Consider the following 18,393-nt stretch of genomic DNA (forward strand, 5'->3'; position numbering starts at 1 on the left):
CATAGATAGAAGGCAATGGCACCCCACTCCAGAACTCTTGCCTGGAAAATCCCATGGATGGAGGAGCCTGGTAGGCTGCAGTCCATGAGATCACTAAGAGTCGGACCCGACTGAACGACTTCACTTTGACTTTTCACTTTCATGCATTGGAGAAGGACATGGCAACCCACTCCAGTGTTCTTGCCTGGAGAATCCCAGGGACAGAGGAGCCTGGTGGGCTGCCGTCTATGGGGTTGCACAGAGTTGGACACGACTGAAGTGACTTAGCAGCAGCAACCATAGATAATCGAAATAACATGGTGTTCATGTGATTTCTAAATCGCATGTTGTTCATTTCTTGCCATGGTATTCATACTGTGATTTCTAAACTTAGCTACTTTTCAGAAATGAGATATCATTTTTCCCTTTCTTTCTGAGTTTAGCAGAATATTTCACCTTCTATTCTACTTGATTTTAATAACTTCAAACTAAGCTATCTTTTCAATTTTAGTTACTTTAAGTAGGATTCACAACTCAAAATTACTTCATAATTAATTTTTATGAATTATTAAATTTTTATTGACTCAAAGTGCATTACTATTTAAATGGATTGTAGAAAATAAATCACTCTTTAACAAATAATGGCCACATTTAACTTGAGAAAGAGGGAATAGATTTCTTCAAGTTTACTTAGCACTAACTCATATGGGATTTTGAACAACTGAAAGCTGCCGTGGGACTTGTCATCTATATAGGGAATGAAGGATCTCTTGTTTTACAGAGTGATGGAAAAGTCACCTGATGGACTCTACCTTCATCGGAAAAATAATACCAAAGTTCACTAGAGGTGATTTCTGTTAACAGCTTTACCATAAGAACCACTGAGTATTTAGTGTAGAATATGTTAAAAGGCGGAACACAATTTTATATTAAATTATGTAAAGTTTATTTACTAATGGTTATTATTATCCTTGGCTCAGTGGTAAAGAATCTATCTAAGGTAGGAGATGCAGATTCAATCCCTGGGTTGGGAAGATCCCCTGAAGGAAATGGCAACCCACTCCAGTATTTTTGCCTGGAGAATCCCATGGACAGTGGACCCTGGTGGGCTACAGTTCATGGGGTCTCAAAAAGTCAGACATGACTTAGTGACTAAACAGCAACATGATTATCCCCATTATAGCATATCAATTCTATTTATTTTTTTCCTTTTCACCCTTTAAAATTCACTTTAGTGAATAAGTTCCCTTAAGCCTATTTCCTTTTTAAATGCATGTGCTACTATCATTTTTAATTCATATACATCTTTTTAAATTTATATCACCTACTCATTTCTTGTAATTTTTGAAGTGTTACACCAAATTTAAAAGTTTATCTAGCTTCCAGTTGTCATGATGGCATTTTGTATTTGTTTTATGTTGTCAGTGTAATAGTGCCCTTACAAAACAGGTTGAAAAATTATTCCCCCTTTTCACTACATCAGGCATACTTTGGAAATTTAAGTGATTGTATTATTTATAATTTAATTTTTCTACCTTCTGTCTTACTAATGTTTATGATTAGCACCATAATGTCTCAATTTCATGTTTATGTTTACTGAACTTATTACTACCTTCCAAGTACATTATATTTTAAAAAACAGTGCAGTTGCTCCTTAATAGTACCCACTCCAGTGTTCTTGCCTGGAGAATCCCAGTGACGGGGGAGCCTGGTGAGCTGCCATCTATGGGGTGGCACAGAGTCAGACACGACTGAAGTGACTTAACAGCAGCAGCAGCAGTAGGTAGATGAATTTTTAACTGTTTTCCCACAAATCCACAATCTTCTAAGTTATAATATTGTTGCTTTCAAATTCAAACATCTAAATTTTGAAGGGTAGGAAAAAAGGGAGTTTAATTTTGAGTGTCTTATGTCAATATTTAAGTTTAGACCTCAGTTCAACCTTTTAAATTTCTGATTGATATCCCCTTCCCAGGATGTCTTTTTGTTGCAGGTTTCATACTGGGGATGATGAACAGCTATGTGTGTCTTATGGCTAATCTGCTATGGAGGCTCCATGCCCCCATTCCAAAACAACTCTGAATGGCTCACTTGTTTCTCTCTGATTCTGATGGTATCTTTCTAGTCAAACCCAGTTTTTTGGTTATTCTTACTTGGCCATCTGGAAACTGTTTGAAAGTGAAAGTCTCTCTGTAACGGCCACAGGCTTGAAAGAAATTAGTGGAATTAAACTGGGATAAAAGAACTTGAACGCAGATTGTAGCATACCTTTGTGCCCAGAAAAATTTATTATGCAAAATACAGATGGATGGTAAGAACTTATGGATAACCTCAGTAAAATACCATGGTGAACTCAGAAATTCAGTAAGTTGTAAAAATATGTTTAAAGTACTCTGTGTATGTATAATTTCTACCTAAAACTAAAAGCTATGCTTGGCTATCTAAAGAGTTGATATTAGAAAATGCACAAATGTTTTATTGAGTTTAAACAGAATCATTAATTCTGACTGATGATACCAATGTGATTTCAGATTATATCTTTTCTTCCTCTATTAGTGGTTTTATATTACATAGCATGTATATTTTTGGAATGCTATGATTTTGTTCACCTATACAGTCAAACATGCAAATTGTTTTTCCTTATGTTCTTTCATCCTTAGCATGCTGGCTTTTGTCTTCATATAGATTATATTGTGTACTAAGATGTTGCCCGCACATCTCCATTTAGAACATGAAGAGAGCTAAAGGATGAAAAGGAGCAACAAGATGTTTAAGATGAATTTGTTTTTCCAGCAGACTCTACACAATTTTCAAAAGCTACATCAAGCAGAATTAGAATTATGTCTCATTAGATAGAATATCGGAGAAGGCAATGGCACCCCACTCCAGTACTCTTGCTTGGAAAATCCCATGGATGGAGCAGCCTGGTAGGCTGCAGTCCATGGGGTCGTGAAGAGTCGTACACGACCACGCGACTTCACTTCCACTTTTCACTTTCATGCATTGGAGAAGGAAATGGCAACCCACTCCAGTGTTCTTGCCTGGAGAATCCTGGTGGGCTGCCGTCTATGGGGTTGCACAGAGTCGGACATGACTGAAGTGACTTAGCAGCAGCAGCAGATAGAATATGGCTCATGACCATCACTAAATGAAAAGTATTATATCTGGGAGGTGGGTCGGCTAAACATTGGCATCGTCAACATACTGTTAATTATCTTTCTCATTATAAAGGCTGTATTAATCTGCTAGGGCTACCATAACAAAATAATACAGACCAAGTGGCTTTAGCAACACAAATGTGTTTTCTCACAGTTACGGAGTCTGGAAGTCCAAGATCAAGGTGTCAGCAGATTTGTTTATTCTGAGGCCTATCTGCTTGGCTTGTAGATGGCTACCTACTTGTTGTGTCTTCACATGACCTTTTTTTCTGTGCACACACATCTCTTCCTCTTTTTATGAAAATATTTCTTCCTCTTTTTATGAAAATAGAAGTCCTTTTGGATTAGGACTCCATCCTAAGGACCTCATGTAAGCTTCAGTTCAGTTCAGTTCAGTCGCTCAGTCCTGTCCGACTCTTTGTGACCCCATGAATTGCAGCACGCCAGGCCTCCCTGTCCATCACCAACTCCCGGAGTTCACTCAGACTCACATCCATCAAGTCGGTGATGCCATCCAGCCATCTCATCCTCTGTCATCCCCTTTTCCTCCTGTCCCCAATCCCTCCCAGCATCAGAGTCTTTTCCAATGAGTCAACTCCTTAATTACCTCTGTAAAGGCTACATCTCCTAATAGAATCACGTGGGAGGTTAGAACTTTAACATATTAATATGAAAGGGTATACATAATTTAGTCTATAGCAGTGCTGTCTGTTGTGAATCCTATATATCTAAAAAGACACACTATTGGCACTTTGGGTGCCTGATAGTGGGCCATCCAGAACTCAACCACCCATTACAGTATGTGTTGCATCTCCCAACCCCACTTACTCTATTGCAAGTAGGTGAAACTAAAAATGTTCATTAGAGTATTACTATATCTGTTTAGAGCCAATAAGATTCACAAAATGGAAATAGACATTCAAAGAGAAATATATGTATATATTTGAAAACATAAATTGCCATTTAAAATGCTGCCAAAATGTATTGTCCTTTCCTTGATGAGGATTAGAATTAGTTTTGTGAGAAGTTATATGCGAAACATACATGGACACAAGTAAGTATAGTATTAAGTATAATAAGACTAGAAAATTTTTAGAGATTCAAATTTACAGCAGTCATCAGGGTATTTTACCTTTACACACAGTTGATGTGACTCAGATTAAGATTTGAACAAGCACAGATTTTGTTTTGTTTTGTTTTTTCTTTCAGTGAATCTCTAGCTTCCATTATTTTACATTTGTTCCCCCACCTATCCCCAACCAACCTAGTATTAGCAATGCCCTGCTTTTGCCTGTTTACTCAGTATATAAGTTTACTTTGACAATAAAAGAAAGTTTTAGTTCTTCCTCAATTCCATCTCATTTCTCCTGGCCATACCTTTCATCACCATATACTTACTCTTAATTTTCACTATCCAGCTGTTTATAAATACCAAAATTCATAGATCTCTTTTTTAAAGATCATAATTGAAATGATTGTTAGCATAATTTTAACAAAGCAATAATTGACTAATAATCGATTACTGGGTTACTACACTAAAGCCTACAGGTGTTTTAGCAGAGAACACTGCTTTATTAAGGAAATTGGGCTTCTATGGTAAGATTTGTAAAAGTAATTCCTCACACCCTCTGTATTACAAGGAAGTTATTGCTAACTTTTAGGCAAAAAAAAAAAAAAAAGGCAGAAAAATATATAATCATATATAAAAGACATTTTCTGACAGTTTTAAATGGACAAACTGAAACTTACAGAATTTGAATGGCTTAGTCATGAGTATCAATGGGAACAAAGCATGAGTCTATAGTCAGAAACAATTTTGTAACAGTAAGGGCTGAGTTTAAATATGCCTGCGGAGATTAAATTGTCTCCTCAATCACTCTCCCATCTTAACTCAGCTTACCTATCTACTCTGCCTCCAAATACAGCCATTCTGACTCACTTCATCTTTACCAAATCATTTAGTGGTATGCCTTGTATGGGTTTCCCAGGTGATGCAGAGGTAAAGAATCTGCCTGCCAATGAAAGAAACACGAGAGATGTGAAGTTTTGATCCCTGGGCTGAGAAGATACCCTGGAGAAGGAAATGGCAATCCACTCCAGTATTCTTGCCTGGAGAATTCCATGGACAGAGGAGCCTGGTGAGCTACAGTCCATGGGGCTGCAAAGAGTCAGACAGGACTGAGTAGTGACTGACCACGCACACATGCCTTGTACTCCAAAACACTAATATAATCTCCATATCCCTAAGTTTTTCTTTCCCTCCTCCTCCTGCATACAATCATACTCTGCAGGTCCAATTGAAAATTCCAAAATTCAGTATAAAGTTATATTCATGTGGTTAAACAATATCCCATCTTGGGAAAAAATAATTTTCTCCACATTTTCTTTCTCAATAGGTCACTTTTCATGTTAAAAACTTATATGTTCAAAATTAGGTCGCTAAACGTGTAGCAGTATTTGCCTTGATATTGGCACTTCTATTGAAATAATAACTATTTCAAAAATAGCTTAATTATCTCTTTCCTTTGTATGATTCCAAGCCATTTCATCTATTAATATTAGTTCCTCAAAATGAGTGAATTCCACAGTGGAGTAAAGAGCAGTTGAACAACTTGAAATTTTATTTAGCTATATGCAATGGATTTTTTAATTGGACAGCCTATAGGGAAATTAAATCGGTAAATTCAGAAAGTAAGAAACATGCTTATGATTTTTACTTGACTGCTTCTTTGACACTATCATTTAACTCTCCTGTGCGCAGGACTATATGTTTTATAATCTAGGAACAACAAAATGCATATAGTACATACCTTATGTGAGTGTTGACTTATAGCAGACATCATATCTGAGTATTTACACCTGCCTTTAACTGGAAAACAAAGACCAATAATATTGTAATATAGAGAATGTTTAACTTCCTATAGATAATGAATCAAGAAACATTATATATTGTCCTCTAGTAGATAGAGGAGGCTTCCCTGGTGGTTCAGATGGTAAAGAATCTGCCTGCAATGCAGAAGACTAGGTTGGAAGACAGAATTTATGAGACCAGAACTAGGGTAATAAAAACAGAATTAGATGTTTCCATGGACCCTTTGTGAAAATTAACATCTCTAATAAGGCAGTGAGATTAAACAATGTATTTGGAAAATAAAGACAAACATTAATGTCATAATGTGTATAGAAAAATTAAAGTAGTCATTTCATGTACAGAATATTTTTACCTACTTCATATTGTAGTGTCAATTAAACTCTACATAATTTAATAAGTTTTTTATATGCTTTCATCAGTTTTTCACTTTTCTCACTGGATGATAGGTATCAGATCCTACCACTTAATTTTTGTAAATTAAAAAAATTGCCTGATCTAAGAAGGGCTATATAAAATTCATAAAATAACATCAATTTTGAAAATATACTTTAGGGACTAGCAACACTGCTCTAGCATATGTTTCTAGGTCGTAATTGAACTTCTTAAGCTTGACTAAGTATCTCAATGGCCAGAGGGGGAAAAAAAGATAATTTTTTAAAAACTATTAAATAATAAATAGAAGAGGGAGGGGGGTTCAGGATGGGGAACATGTATACACCTGTAGCAGATTTATGTTGATGTATGGCAAAACCAATACAATACTGTAAAGTAATTAAACTCCAATTAAAATAAGTAAATTTATATTAAAATAATAATAGTAAGTAGCATTGAGATTTTATTGTTGAGAGAACTTATTTTAAAATCAATTGTAAATAATTTGCTAGTAACTAATTTGTAGGTTTAATTATATTTAGGTGTGCATACTGACATTTATTTAAAGCCATCCAGTTATGTTTTGAAATATTTTCAACCACTGAATAGCTATGGACATTCCAGTTCCAGTTCCAGTTCAGTCGCAGAGTCGTGTCCAACTCTTTGCAACCCCATGAATCGCAGCACGCCAGGCCTCCCTGCCCATCACCAACTCCCGGAGTTTACTCAAACTCATGTCCATGGAGTCGGTGATGCCATCCAGCCATCTCATCCTCTGTCGTCCCCTTCTCCTCCTGCCCCCAACAGCATCAGGGTCTTTTCCAATGAGTCAATTCTTCGCATGAGGTGGCCAAAGTATTGGAGTTTCAACTTTAGCATCAGTCCTTCCAATGAACACCCAGGACTGATCTCCTTTAGAATGGACTGGTTGGATCTCCTTGCAGTCCAAGGGACTCTCAAGAGTCTTCTCCAATGCCACAGTTCAAAAGCATCAATTCTTCGGCACTCAGCTTTCTTCACAGTCCAACTCTCACATCCATACATGACCACTGGAAAAACCATAGCCTTGACTAGATGGGCCTTTGTTGGCAAAGTAATGTCTCTGCTTTTGAATATGCTATCTAGGTTGGTCATAACTTTCCTTCCAAGGAGTCAGTGTCTTTTAATTTCATGGCTGCAATCACCATCTGCAGTGATTTTGGAGCCCAGAAAAATAAAGTCTGACACTGTTTCCACTGTTTCCCCATCTATTTGCCATGAAGTGATGGGACCAGATGCCATGATCTTCGTTTTGTGAATGTTGAGCTTTCAGCCAACTTTTTCACTCTCCTCTTTCACTTTCATCAAGAGGCTTTTTAGTTCCTCTTCACTTTCTGCCATAAGGGTGGTGTCATCTGCATATCTGAGGTTATTGATATTTCTCTCCAAAAAAGTCCTAAACTTTTTGGGGTGTTTTTTTCTTTGCTGCTAGTGAAAATAATGATTTGTAATCACCCTTGTAGTGATAACATCAAATAGACTAATTGTCTGAATGAATAAGTACACTGACAACTCAATGAATAAGTTGGTCTATGTTATGCTATTATAAATGATCCTGTATCTAGATTAATTAATACAAGAAATACTAAATATATGGGTAAAAAACTTTCACTGTGTGAATTTTCATGGAATATGAGCACACAGAAGGTGATGAATAGGAAAAATTAGAACTTATTTTTTCTTCAAGACATACCTGGATGATGGAGAGTAGAAATACATAAAGTCCAATTTACAAAAGTTCACCAAGCTTCAGTACCTGAAAGAAAGGCAGTTTAAATCAGCTATAATAATACTTAAAAGGGGGTTAGATCCTGAAACTCTCCTAAAAACTTTTAAAACTTGCATCTTTCCCAGTCACAATGAAATGTGTGTGTGTGTGTGTTTATACATTATCCAGATTGCTAAATCACCGCTCATATTCAGAGTAACAAGCAGAGCTTCAGAAAATTTTCAGCCTTCTGTAAAGTCATACATGTACCAGGAAGTCCAGGATTTACAAGGTGCCTTGCACGTGAACACAAAATCTTAAATTGAAACACATTGGAATTACAGGGATTTAACATTAATCGTTAGCAGGAGCTCACCTCGTCTGTTGGCCTTCCCTTTCATAATTATTCAGCTTTTATTTAAGATGATATTGACCGTATATATTCTGAGACTTTGGAAAGAAACTTAGTAGATTTTTCATTATGAATAAAAACAGTCAAGGAATAACAAGTCAAGTTCATAAATAATAAAGCCAAGACCCTCTCTATCTCTCCTTCAATCTCCTCTCTATACAGATGATGGCAAATCTTTCCCTAAATACTAATATTTTTACAGAGAATTGAGTAGAGTTGCCTGTGCTCTACAGTAGGTTCTTATTATATATTTTGTATGTAGTAGTGCCTGTATGTCAATCCCATCTCTCAATTTATCCCTCTCTCCTCCTTTATGGCCCTCATAACCATAAGTTTGTTTTCTACATCAGTGACTTTCTGTTTCTTAAATAGATTCATTTGTACTATCTTTTGGATTCCATATATAAGCAATATCATAGGAGATGTCTCTTTTTCTATCTGAACTATTCACTCAGTATGATGATCTCTAGGTCCATCCATGTTATTGCAATGACATTAATTCATTCTTTTTTATGGCTGAGTGATATTCCACTGTGTATATGTACCACATATTTGGGCTTTCCAGGTGGCACAGTGGTAAAGAATCCATCTGCCAATGCAGGATACACAAGACATGTGGGTTCAGTCCCTAGGTAGGGAAGATCCTCTGGAATAGGAAATGGCAACTCACTTCCATATTCTTGCCTGGGAAATTGCATGGAAAGAGGAGCCTGGCAGGCTACAGTCCATGGGGTAGGAAACAGACAGACACAACTGAGAGAGTGAGCACACACACTAATCTTTATTCTCTGTTGATGGATGTTTAGGTTGCTTCTATGTCCTGGATATTTTGAATAGTGCTGTGGTGAACTTTAAGGTGCATATATCTTTTCAAAGTATGTGTTTCTTCTGAGATATGCCCAGAAGGGGGACTGATGGATGATAGGGTAGCTGTATTTTTAGTTTTTTGAGGATCTTTGTACTGTTCTCCCAATTGGCTTTACCAATTTACATTCCTACTGATAGTATAGGTGAGCTCTCTTTTCTCCACACCCTCTCAGGTATTCATTGTTTGTAGTTTTTTTTTTTTGTTTTTTTAATGATGGCCATTCTGACCAGTGTGAGGTGAAGCTTCCTTGTAACAAATAAGAAATAAATAAAAAAAAATTAGAAAGAAGTGACAATGAAACAGAACTGCACAAAATCTGTGTTGTTATTCAGTCGCTGAGTGGTGTCCAGTTCTTTGAAACACCATGGACTGCAGCACACCAGGTTTTTCTGTTCTTCACCGTCTCCCAGAGTTTGCTCAAACTCATGTCCATTGAATCAGTGATGCCATCCAATCATACCATCATTTGTCATCCCTTTCTCCTCTTGCCCTCAATCTTTCCTACCATCAGTGTGTTTTCCAGTGGGTCAACTCTTTGCATCAGGTGGCCAAAGTATTGGAGCTTCAGCGTTGGCATCATTTCTTCCAGTGAATATTCAGGGTTGATTTCCTTTAGGATTGACTGGTTTGATCTCCTCGCAGTCCAAGGTACCCTCAAGAGTCTTCTCCAGCATCACAATTCAAAAACATCAATTCTTCAACATTCAGCATCCTTTATAATCCAACCCTCACATCCGTTCGTGACTGCTGGAAAACCATCAGTTCAGTTCAGTTCTCAGTTATGTCCGACTCTTTGTGACCCCTTGAAGCACAGCACGCCAAGCCTCCCTGTCCATCACCAACTCCCAGAGTTTACCAAAACTCATGTCCACTGAGTCGGTGATGCCATCCAACCATCTCATCCTCTGTCGTCCCCTTCTCATCCTGCCCTCAATCTTTCCCAGCATCAGGGTCTTTTCAAAAGAGTCATCTCTTCACATCAGGTGGCCAAAGTATTGGAGTTTCAGCTTCAACATCAGTCCTTCCAATGAACACCCAGGACTGATTTCTTTTAGGATGGACTGATTTGATCTCCTTGCAGTCCAAGGGACTCTCAAGAGTCGTCTCCAACACCACATGTCAAAAGCATCAATCTTTTGACTCTCAGCTTTTTTTATAGTCCAGCTCTCACATCCATACATGACTACTGGAAAAACCAATAGCCTTCACTAGATGAACCTTTGTTAACAAAGTGATGTCTCTGCTTTTTAATATGCTGTCTAGCTTGGTCGTAACTTTCCTTCCAAGGAGTAAATGTCTTTTAATTTCATGACTGCAGTCACCATCTGCAGTGATTTTGGAGCCCAGAAAAATAGTCAGCCATTGTTTCCAGTGTTTCCACATCTATTTGCCATGAAGTGATGGGACTGGATGCCATGATCTTAGTTTTCTGAATGTTGACCTTTAAGCCAACTTTTTCAGTCTCCTCTTTCACTCTCATCAAGAAGCTCTTTAGTTCTTCACTTTCTGCCATAAGGGTGGTATCATCTGCCTATCTGAGGTTATTGATATTTCTCCCAGCAATCTTGATTCCAGCTTGTGAGTCATCCTTCCCAGCATTTTGCATGATGCACTCTGCATAGAATTTAAATAAACAGGATGACAATATACAGCCTTGATGTACTCCTTCTTCCCTTGGGAACCAGTCTGTTTTTCCATGTCCAGTTCTAACTGTTGCTTCTTGACCTGCATACAGGTTTGTCAGGAGGCAGGTTAGGTGGTCTGGTATTCCCATCTTTTTAAAAATGTCCACAGTTTATGTGATCCACAGAGTCAAAGGCTTTAGCATGTCAATGAAGCATAAGTAGGTGTTTTTCTGGAATTCCCTTGCTTTTTCTGTGATCCAAATGATGTTGGCAATTTGATCTCTAGTTCCTCTCCCTTTTCTAAGTCCAGCTTGTACATCTGGAAGTTGTTGTTGTTGTTGTTGTTTTTAATATAAATTCATTTATTTTAATTGGAGGCTAATTACTTTACAATATTGTATTGGTTTTGCCATACATCAACATGAATCTGGCACTGGTGTATGCATGTTCCCCATCCTGAACCCCTCTTTGATTCACAAACTGTTGAAGCCTAGCTTGAGGGATTTTGAGCATTACCTTGTTAGCATGTGTAATGAGTACAGTTGTGCAGTAGTTTGAATGTTCTTTGATTGCCCTTCTTTGGAATTAGAATGAAAACTGACTTTTTCCAATCCTTTGGCCATTGCTGAGATTTCCATATTTGCTGGTATTTTGAGTACACCACTTTACCAGCATCATCTTTTAGGATTTGAAATAGCTCAGCTGGTATTCCTTTACCTACATTAACTTTGTCCATAGTAATGCTTCCTAAGGCCCACTTGACTTCACATGCCAGGATGTCTGGCTGTAGGTGAGTGACCACACCATCGTGGTTATCTGAGTTATTAATACTTTTTTTGTATAGTTCTGTATATCCTTGCCACCACTCCTTAATCTCTTCCTCCTCTGTTAGGTCCTTGCTGTTTCTGTTCTTTATTTTTCCCATCTTTACATGAAATATTCCCTTGGTATTTCTAATTTTCTTGAAGAGATTCAAGTCTTTCCCATTCTTATTGTTTTCCTTTGTTTCTTTGCATCATTCACTAAGAAGGCTTTGTTATCTCTCCTTGCTGTTCTTTGAAACTCTGCAATCAGTTGGGTATCTAAAATTTATCTGACACAGCAAAAGTGGTTCTAAGAGGGAAGTTTATTGCAACACAATCCTACCTTAGGAAAAAATATATCTCTCAATTAAGCAACCTAACCTTACTCCTGAAGTAATTAGAGAAAGTAGAATAAACAAACCCAAACTTAGTAGAAGGAAAGAAATCATAAGAGTCATTGCGAAATAAATGAAATAGAGATAAGAAAACAATAACCAAGACCAACGAAACTAAAAGCCAGTTCCTTGAGAAGATAAATGAAATCAATAAATCTTTGGCCATACTCATCCAAAAAAAAAGGGGGAGAGGGGAGAGGACTCAAATCAATAAAATTAGAAAATGAAAAGGGAGAAGTTACAACTGATATCTATTTACTGATATTATGATTTTAGAATAACTTTTAAAGTGTCCCCTTAACTGTCATATGGCTCTGCTGCCTATATTTTAACAAAAAGGATTGCTTAAGAGAAGCTATATCAAAGTAAATGACCATTTATTTTTTTTTAGTAGCTGCCCTTCAACTTTTAATTGGCTTATTAATAATAGCTCTATTCAGCAAATCATCACATTAAATTACCTAGGGGAACATTTGCAACTAGATTATCTTAAATTGTTCCCTAGGCATTTAAATTCTTAAATCAGGCACTCTACAAATGCATAAATGAGATTTTGATGCCTAGGGGAGTATTTGGTAACACCCACTTTATTTTTTCTGTATTCCCTAGGAATAACAATTAAGGGATTAAAAAACCTCCTTGTCTAATGGTGAATGGAAAATGAAATTGATTTAAATTAGGGAAAATATTAGAGCTCCTTTTGGTTCCTTTAGGCCATCAGTCCAACTATCTAAAATGATGGAAGGGCTTTTAATTCATCATACTAAGAGCCTCAACAATTGAGAGTTAAGTGATTGGTGATTTAAAAGTCTATCAGCCTGTCTTGGACTAATCTGGAAGTTTCACTTCAAATGCTCAATTCTCAGAAATATTTTTGGAAGATTACCTAAAGGACATGAAGCCTATTCATCCTTCTGAATAATGAATTGTATCTTGGGGTAATCCAGATATCAGCTGCTGGCTTATTTTCTGGCTCTTTCTCCTACATCTCCATTCAAATCCAAAACAAAATTCAACTCCAAATTTCCATACAAATACTCACTTTCACCAGTATTTCATAGTTAAATAGAATTTATACTGAATAATTGGGTAAGGGGATGCCCACCGGGGCTACTTTCTACTGCTCTGTGTAACCTTTCAGTTCAGTTCAGTCGCTCAGTCATGTCCAACTCTTCGTGACCCCATGAATCACAGCACGCCAGGCCTCCCTGTCCATCACCAACTCCCGGAGTTCACTCAGACTCACGTCCATCGAGTCAGTGATGCCATCCAGCCATCTCATCCTCTGTCGTCCCCTTCTCCTCCTGCCTCCAATCCCTCCCAGCATCAGAGTCTTTTCCAGTGAGTCAACTCTTCGCATGAGGTGGCCAAAGTACTGGAGTTTCAGCTTCAACATCATTCCCTCCAAAGAAATCCCAGGGCTGATCTTCAGAATGGACTCGTTGGATCTCCTTGTAGTCCAAGGGATTCTCAAGTGTCTTCTCCAACACCAGAGTTCAAAAGCATCAATTCTTCGGTGCTCAGCCTTTATCCTTATCTAATTCTTCAGTCTTCCTATTTCTCACCTTGTCCTCTCTGAATTGTGTATACATACAATTTATAATGTATCAAATATTTTATATGTATTTTATGTGCTGTGTATGTATGTTTGTGTTTATAAGTCATATATCATATATGATCTAAAATTACTTTTAAGTGGAGATTTTTGTAGCTTTTTTTTTTTTGTCAATACCTATAACAATAAACATAAAGTGGCTACTTTTTTGCATCTCCCAGTGGTTCTGCATCTTTCTGAGGTTTTCAATCATTTTGACTATTTTGGCAATTTAAAACTTCTGTGAAGGAATCACATCTTCATTAACTCAGTGAGGAAGAATGAAAAGAAAAATGGAACTGGAATTTCTTATTTCCTATTAATTTGACGTTACCTCCCTTGAGAAAACCTTCCGGGTTCCTAGACTGTCTTAATCCTTCCTGTTATTAATATATACTCACAAAACACCTTCTTGTTTTTCAGACTTCATGTCCTCTTTCTATGCTGGTTTGTATACTCTGAAATAAGTGTTGTACATTCTTGCTAACTATTGTGTTCATATTTCTAGAACAGTCTCACTACCATACTAAAGACTGAATAATTGACAAATGATGAAGAAAGCAGATGTTGGGATAATCATGGCTAGTGATACAGTTGTCCCAAACACTTGAAAAACACACCTAGGATCCTTCCTTAAATTTACTAGTCATTTAGTGGCTTAGATGAGTTGCAAAGTTTCCTGGTCCAAATTGTTGTTTTCCAGTGGCTTTTCCAACACATTTTATAACACGGACACCAGCCTAGTCTAATAAATTGATTTATAAGTCTTAAAAGCAAAGGAACATACCCCTTGTTTATATGATAATTCTAAGTGCTTGTCCAAAGTCCTTGGCCTCACTGTGGGGAGGTGAGTAATACCTCCAGTTTTAGATGAAACAATAGAAGAGACCAGTTGATTTCCTTTATAATAAAAGTTCTGCAGAACCAAAAATAATTATAAAGAAAAGAGAATCTTAGAATGGTACCAAAGCTGTAATGAAGTCTTATCTCCTTTTGAAGGATACTTCATATTTGTATTATTGATACTGTCAATTTAATGCAATAGTGAATTTAACTTCCAGAATTTGATTTTAGATAATAAATCCTCAATTTTCACCATAAATGTAGAAAATGTTATTATTTTTTCTAGTCAAGTAAGTATTCTAAAATGTTGGCTCAAAATTGAGTAATACTAGATTGAGCTCTGAGGTTAAAAAAGGATCAATCAATGGATCTGTTGCTCTGTCTATATATCTATCTATCACTATGGCCAGGTTACAGTATATTTATAATTACAATTCTGGTAAATTGAGATTTTCAGTTGCAGGAATGGATTATTAGATATGTGATTTCAGAAAATATCATTTCTACTCTGTATAGCTATTATAGAAACAGGGCTTCCCAGGTGGTGCTAGTGGTAAAGAACCTGCCTGCCAATGCAGGAGATGCAAGAGATGTCAGTTCTATCCCTGGGTTGAGAAGATGCCCTGGAGAAGGAAATGGCCACCCACTCCACTTTCTTGCTTAGAAACTACCATGGAAAGAGGAGCCTGACAGACTTCAGGCCATGAGTTGCAAAGAGTCCAAACAACAGAGGGACACTCACATTGTAGAACTACTTTCTCTTTAATGCTAATTAACTACTTGTTAAGTGGTAATGATTCTTAATGCCCTGGAATGCATAATTACTCAGTGTTCCTCATTGCTTCCTCAAGAAAGTAACAGAGGCAGCTGCTACCCTTTTTCTGTAATAGAGTTGAGGGACAGTAGCAGAGAGATTACTGTTTCAACACTTAACCTGTGTTCAGATTGTTAACACACTGCACGACCGAATGTTTGCATTGTTAAAGATAGCTTAATCCATATATTATTTCAATTATTGATGACTGTAGTCATAGTATTTTTTTCAAATAAATGGTAATTCAAATATCATGTTGTCCAAAACATTTATTTTAGAAAAAGATTCAGTATTTAAGTGTAGAATGTTCAAGAATAGGATATTACTTTTTATTTTCTTATTCTAATAACCTATTTAAAGGTAATAATTTTTGTCACATGTTGTTTCATTATAAGTCTGAAACATAGTATTAAAAATTATGGTTAAAATTTTAATCTATTTAAAAAATACAGACTTTATTTTTAACACACCTCCTCCCACGTGCCCCAGACAATAGTCTCTGGTAACTATTTTAATGGACATACTAAGCTTTTTCTATATATAATATTTTATAGTCCCTATTTACAAAATTATTAATAATCAACAAAGTGAATAAATAGCAATTATTATATGTGAAATTTTAAAAACTCTTAATGGAGGTGAATTATCATTTGAATTGTCAAGTATTAGTTATGAATCATCACTTTTCAGCAAATTTAAAAAGCATTAAATATTTAGTGGAGAAAAACCTTAGAAATAACTTCATCTATATATAGTTTAATTTATCCCAGTGAAAGAGGAAATATCCTTTTTTGATTTTAATAAACTCACTCACTCCATTTCAAGATAAATTATTTTTTTAAAGATCACAACTTTAGTGCATGGGTATTTACAAAATATGATTGTATTGACTTTGCAGAAAGATAAAGAAGATCAGTGGCTAGAGAAAAAAGTGCAGGGAAATAAAGACCACATTATTTTGGAGCATCTACAGTGGACAATGGGATATGAAGTTCAAATTACAGCTGCCAATAGATTGGGATATTCAGAACCAACAGTCTATGAATTCAGCATGCCGCCTAAGCCCAACATTATTAAAGGTAAGCAAACCATGTGCTTTCACTGGCTAAAAAGAAATACGATAGTATCTTTTATAACACTTCTGGATTTTTTTCTTGATATTGAAAGCATAATTTTATAGCAGGAAGTAACATTCTAGGTTTTAGTCATGGTTATTTACATGTCTTAATCATGATTTCTCAATTGCTGTTGCCAAAAGATTGGTTCATTTGTAAATGCACTTTGAAAATTTTAGACTTTAGTGGTTGAAGTGGTAGAGAGAGAGAATGAGCAGAAGGGGAGGTTAGAGGATAAAAGAAACTGTTGAAAATCAACATGAAAAATATTCTTTGAGCCCAGAAAAAGCTTTTACAAAGGAGAAAACTTCTCTGCCAAACACATGGGGCCCAGTCCTCCACTTATGAAATATGGCCAAAGATAATGATGAGCCCATTCATGCCTGACCAAGCAAGTTGTGTTTGAAAAGATAAACTCTATCACACAATGAGGCAGAAACAACCACAGATACCCCTTAGAAAGAACAGTGAATAGAGTTACAAAGAAGGTCAAAACGTTTCAGGCCACTCATCACTGGCAGTCTCAGCACACTGGTGACTACTTTTAATAGTTAATAGTGCTTACATCATTTTATGCTAGTGATGTTATCAAAATCTGTAGAAGGTATATCAAATTTTTTTTTCAGATACATGCCATGAAGGTGGATATGCAAGAATTTGTCCTGACTCAGTTAGTTAACTCTGTCAATGAGTTGTCATATTGGTCATATTTTAATATTAATTGTTCTTTCACATATTATATTTAATATTTAATGGTAAATTCTATACATACATGTATATGTACACATATATTTTATATATCAATGAGATATCATAACTGTATATTCATAAACATGACTTATTTAAGTCATATTATAGTTGAGTATCAGTATTGCTGCATATTTTTGAGACTGGAAAACATAAAATTTGTCAGTTTAGTCATGTTATTTAATCCTCTTGTAATTTCAAATTAATATTAGATTCATTGGTATGGCTTTGTTATGTCATTTTTCAGTTGAAAGCAGATTTATGCAATAATCTATTAAAAAGTAACTACTATTGCTTGGTTTAAAATTAATTTATATCATAGCTTTGTATTACATAATTAATAAGTATTTCCAATTATAACTTGAAATTAGGAAGTTGGAAGTATCTAGAAATAATATGGATAGCTGGATATCTTATATTATAGTGGCACTTTTTATAATTTATAAAGTACTTTGGCATTTATGACCTTATTTTATTCCTGAATCTGAGTTGAGCAAGTAAGAGCTATCCTCATTTTATAGATATAGTTGTGAGAAGTTAAAGTATTTGTTCAAGATCAGAGCTGCTCTAAATCATATGACAAATTCCATGTCCTTTAAGATGATACACCTAAATAAGAAGAATGGTTGAATGAACTATCAAGTTTGTTGTTTCTGTGAGTTTAAACATCAATAACTGCTTCTAGAGTTAAAAGGAATTGCATTTGTAGAAATTATCCTCTTTGAAGATATCAGACCATGATAAAAATATGATTCTTAATCTGAGTCAGAATCTTCAAAAGAAGATTGCAAGAGTGAAATTCATTCCCATGCGTTTTTAATTTAGCTCATATACTTGGGGAGAATAATTACTTTTATCAAGATTAAAATGAATATTTTATGAAATGAAAGGCAGTATTTTAGTTATATTTTATAGATAAAACACAAACTGTAAAAAAAATAAATATATAGATTTCAAGCAGGTTACATTATACTCCCAGAGTTCTTGCTATGCTATTTTTTAAGACAATGTTGTTAATAAAATGAATAGTAAGTATAATTCAAAAAGTA

The 18,393-nt window shown here is 35.8% G+C and overlaps 1 protein-coding gene across 2 annotated transcripts in view; it reads left to right on the forward strand.

Annotated features, from left to right (window-relative positions):
- The window catches only part of NCAM2 (neural cell adhesion molecule 2), a 559,186-nt gene that overhangs the window by 501,084 nt on the left and 39,709 nt on the right, over nt 1-18,393 (forward strand). For both annotated transcript variants that reach the window (XM_086322171.1, XM_086322181.1), the window contains exon 15: nt 16,381-16,561. In XM_086322171.1, coding sequence (XP_086178297.1) covers nt 16,381-16,561 — 181 coding nt within the window. The remainder of the gene's footprint in view (nt 1-16,380; nt 16,562-18,393) is intronic.

Source organism: Bos grunniens, chromosome 1 (assembly GCF_055505025.1).
Source record: "Bos grunniens cultivar Pamir isolate PY7600 chromosome 1, Bosgru_T2T1.0, whole genome shotgun sequence".
Lineage (NCBI taxonomy): Eukaryota > Metazoa > Chordata > Mammalia > Artiodactyla > Bovidae > Bos > Bos grunniens.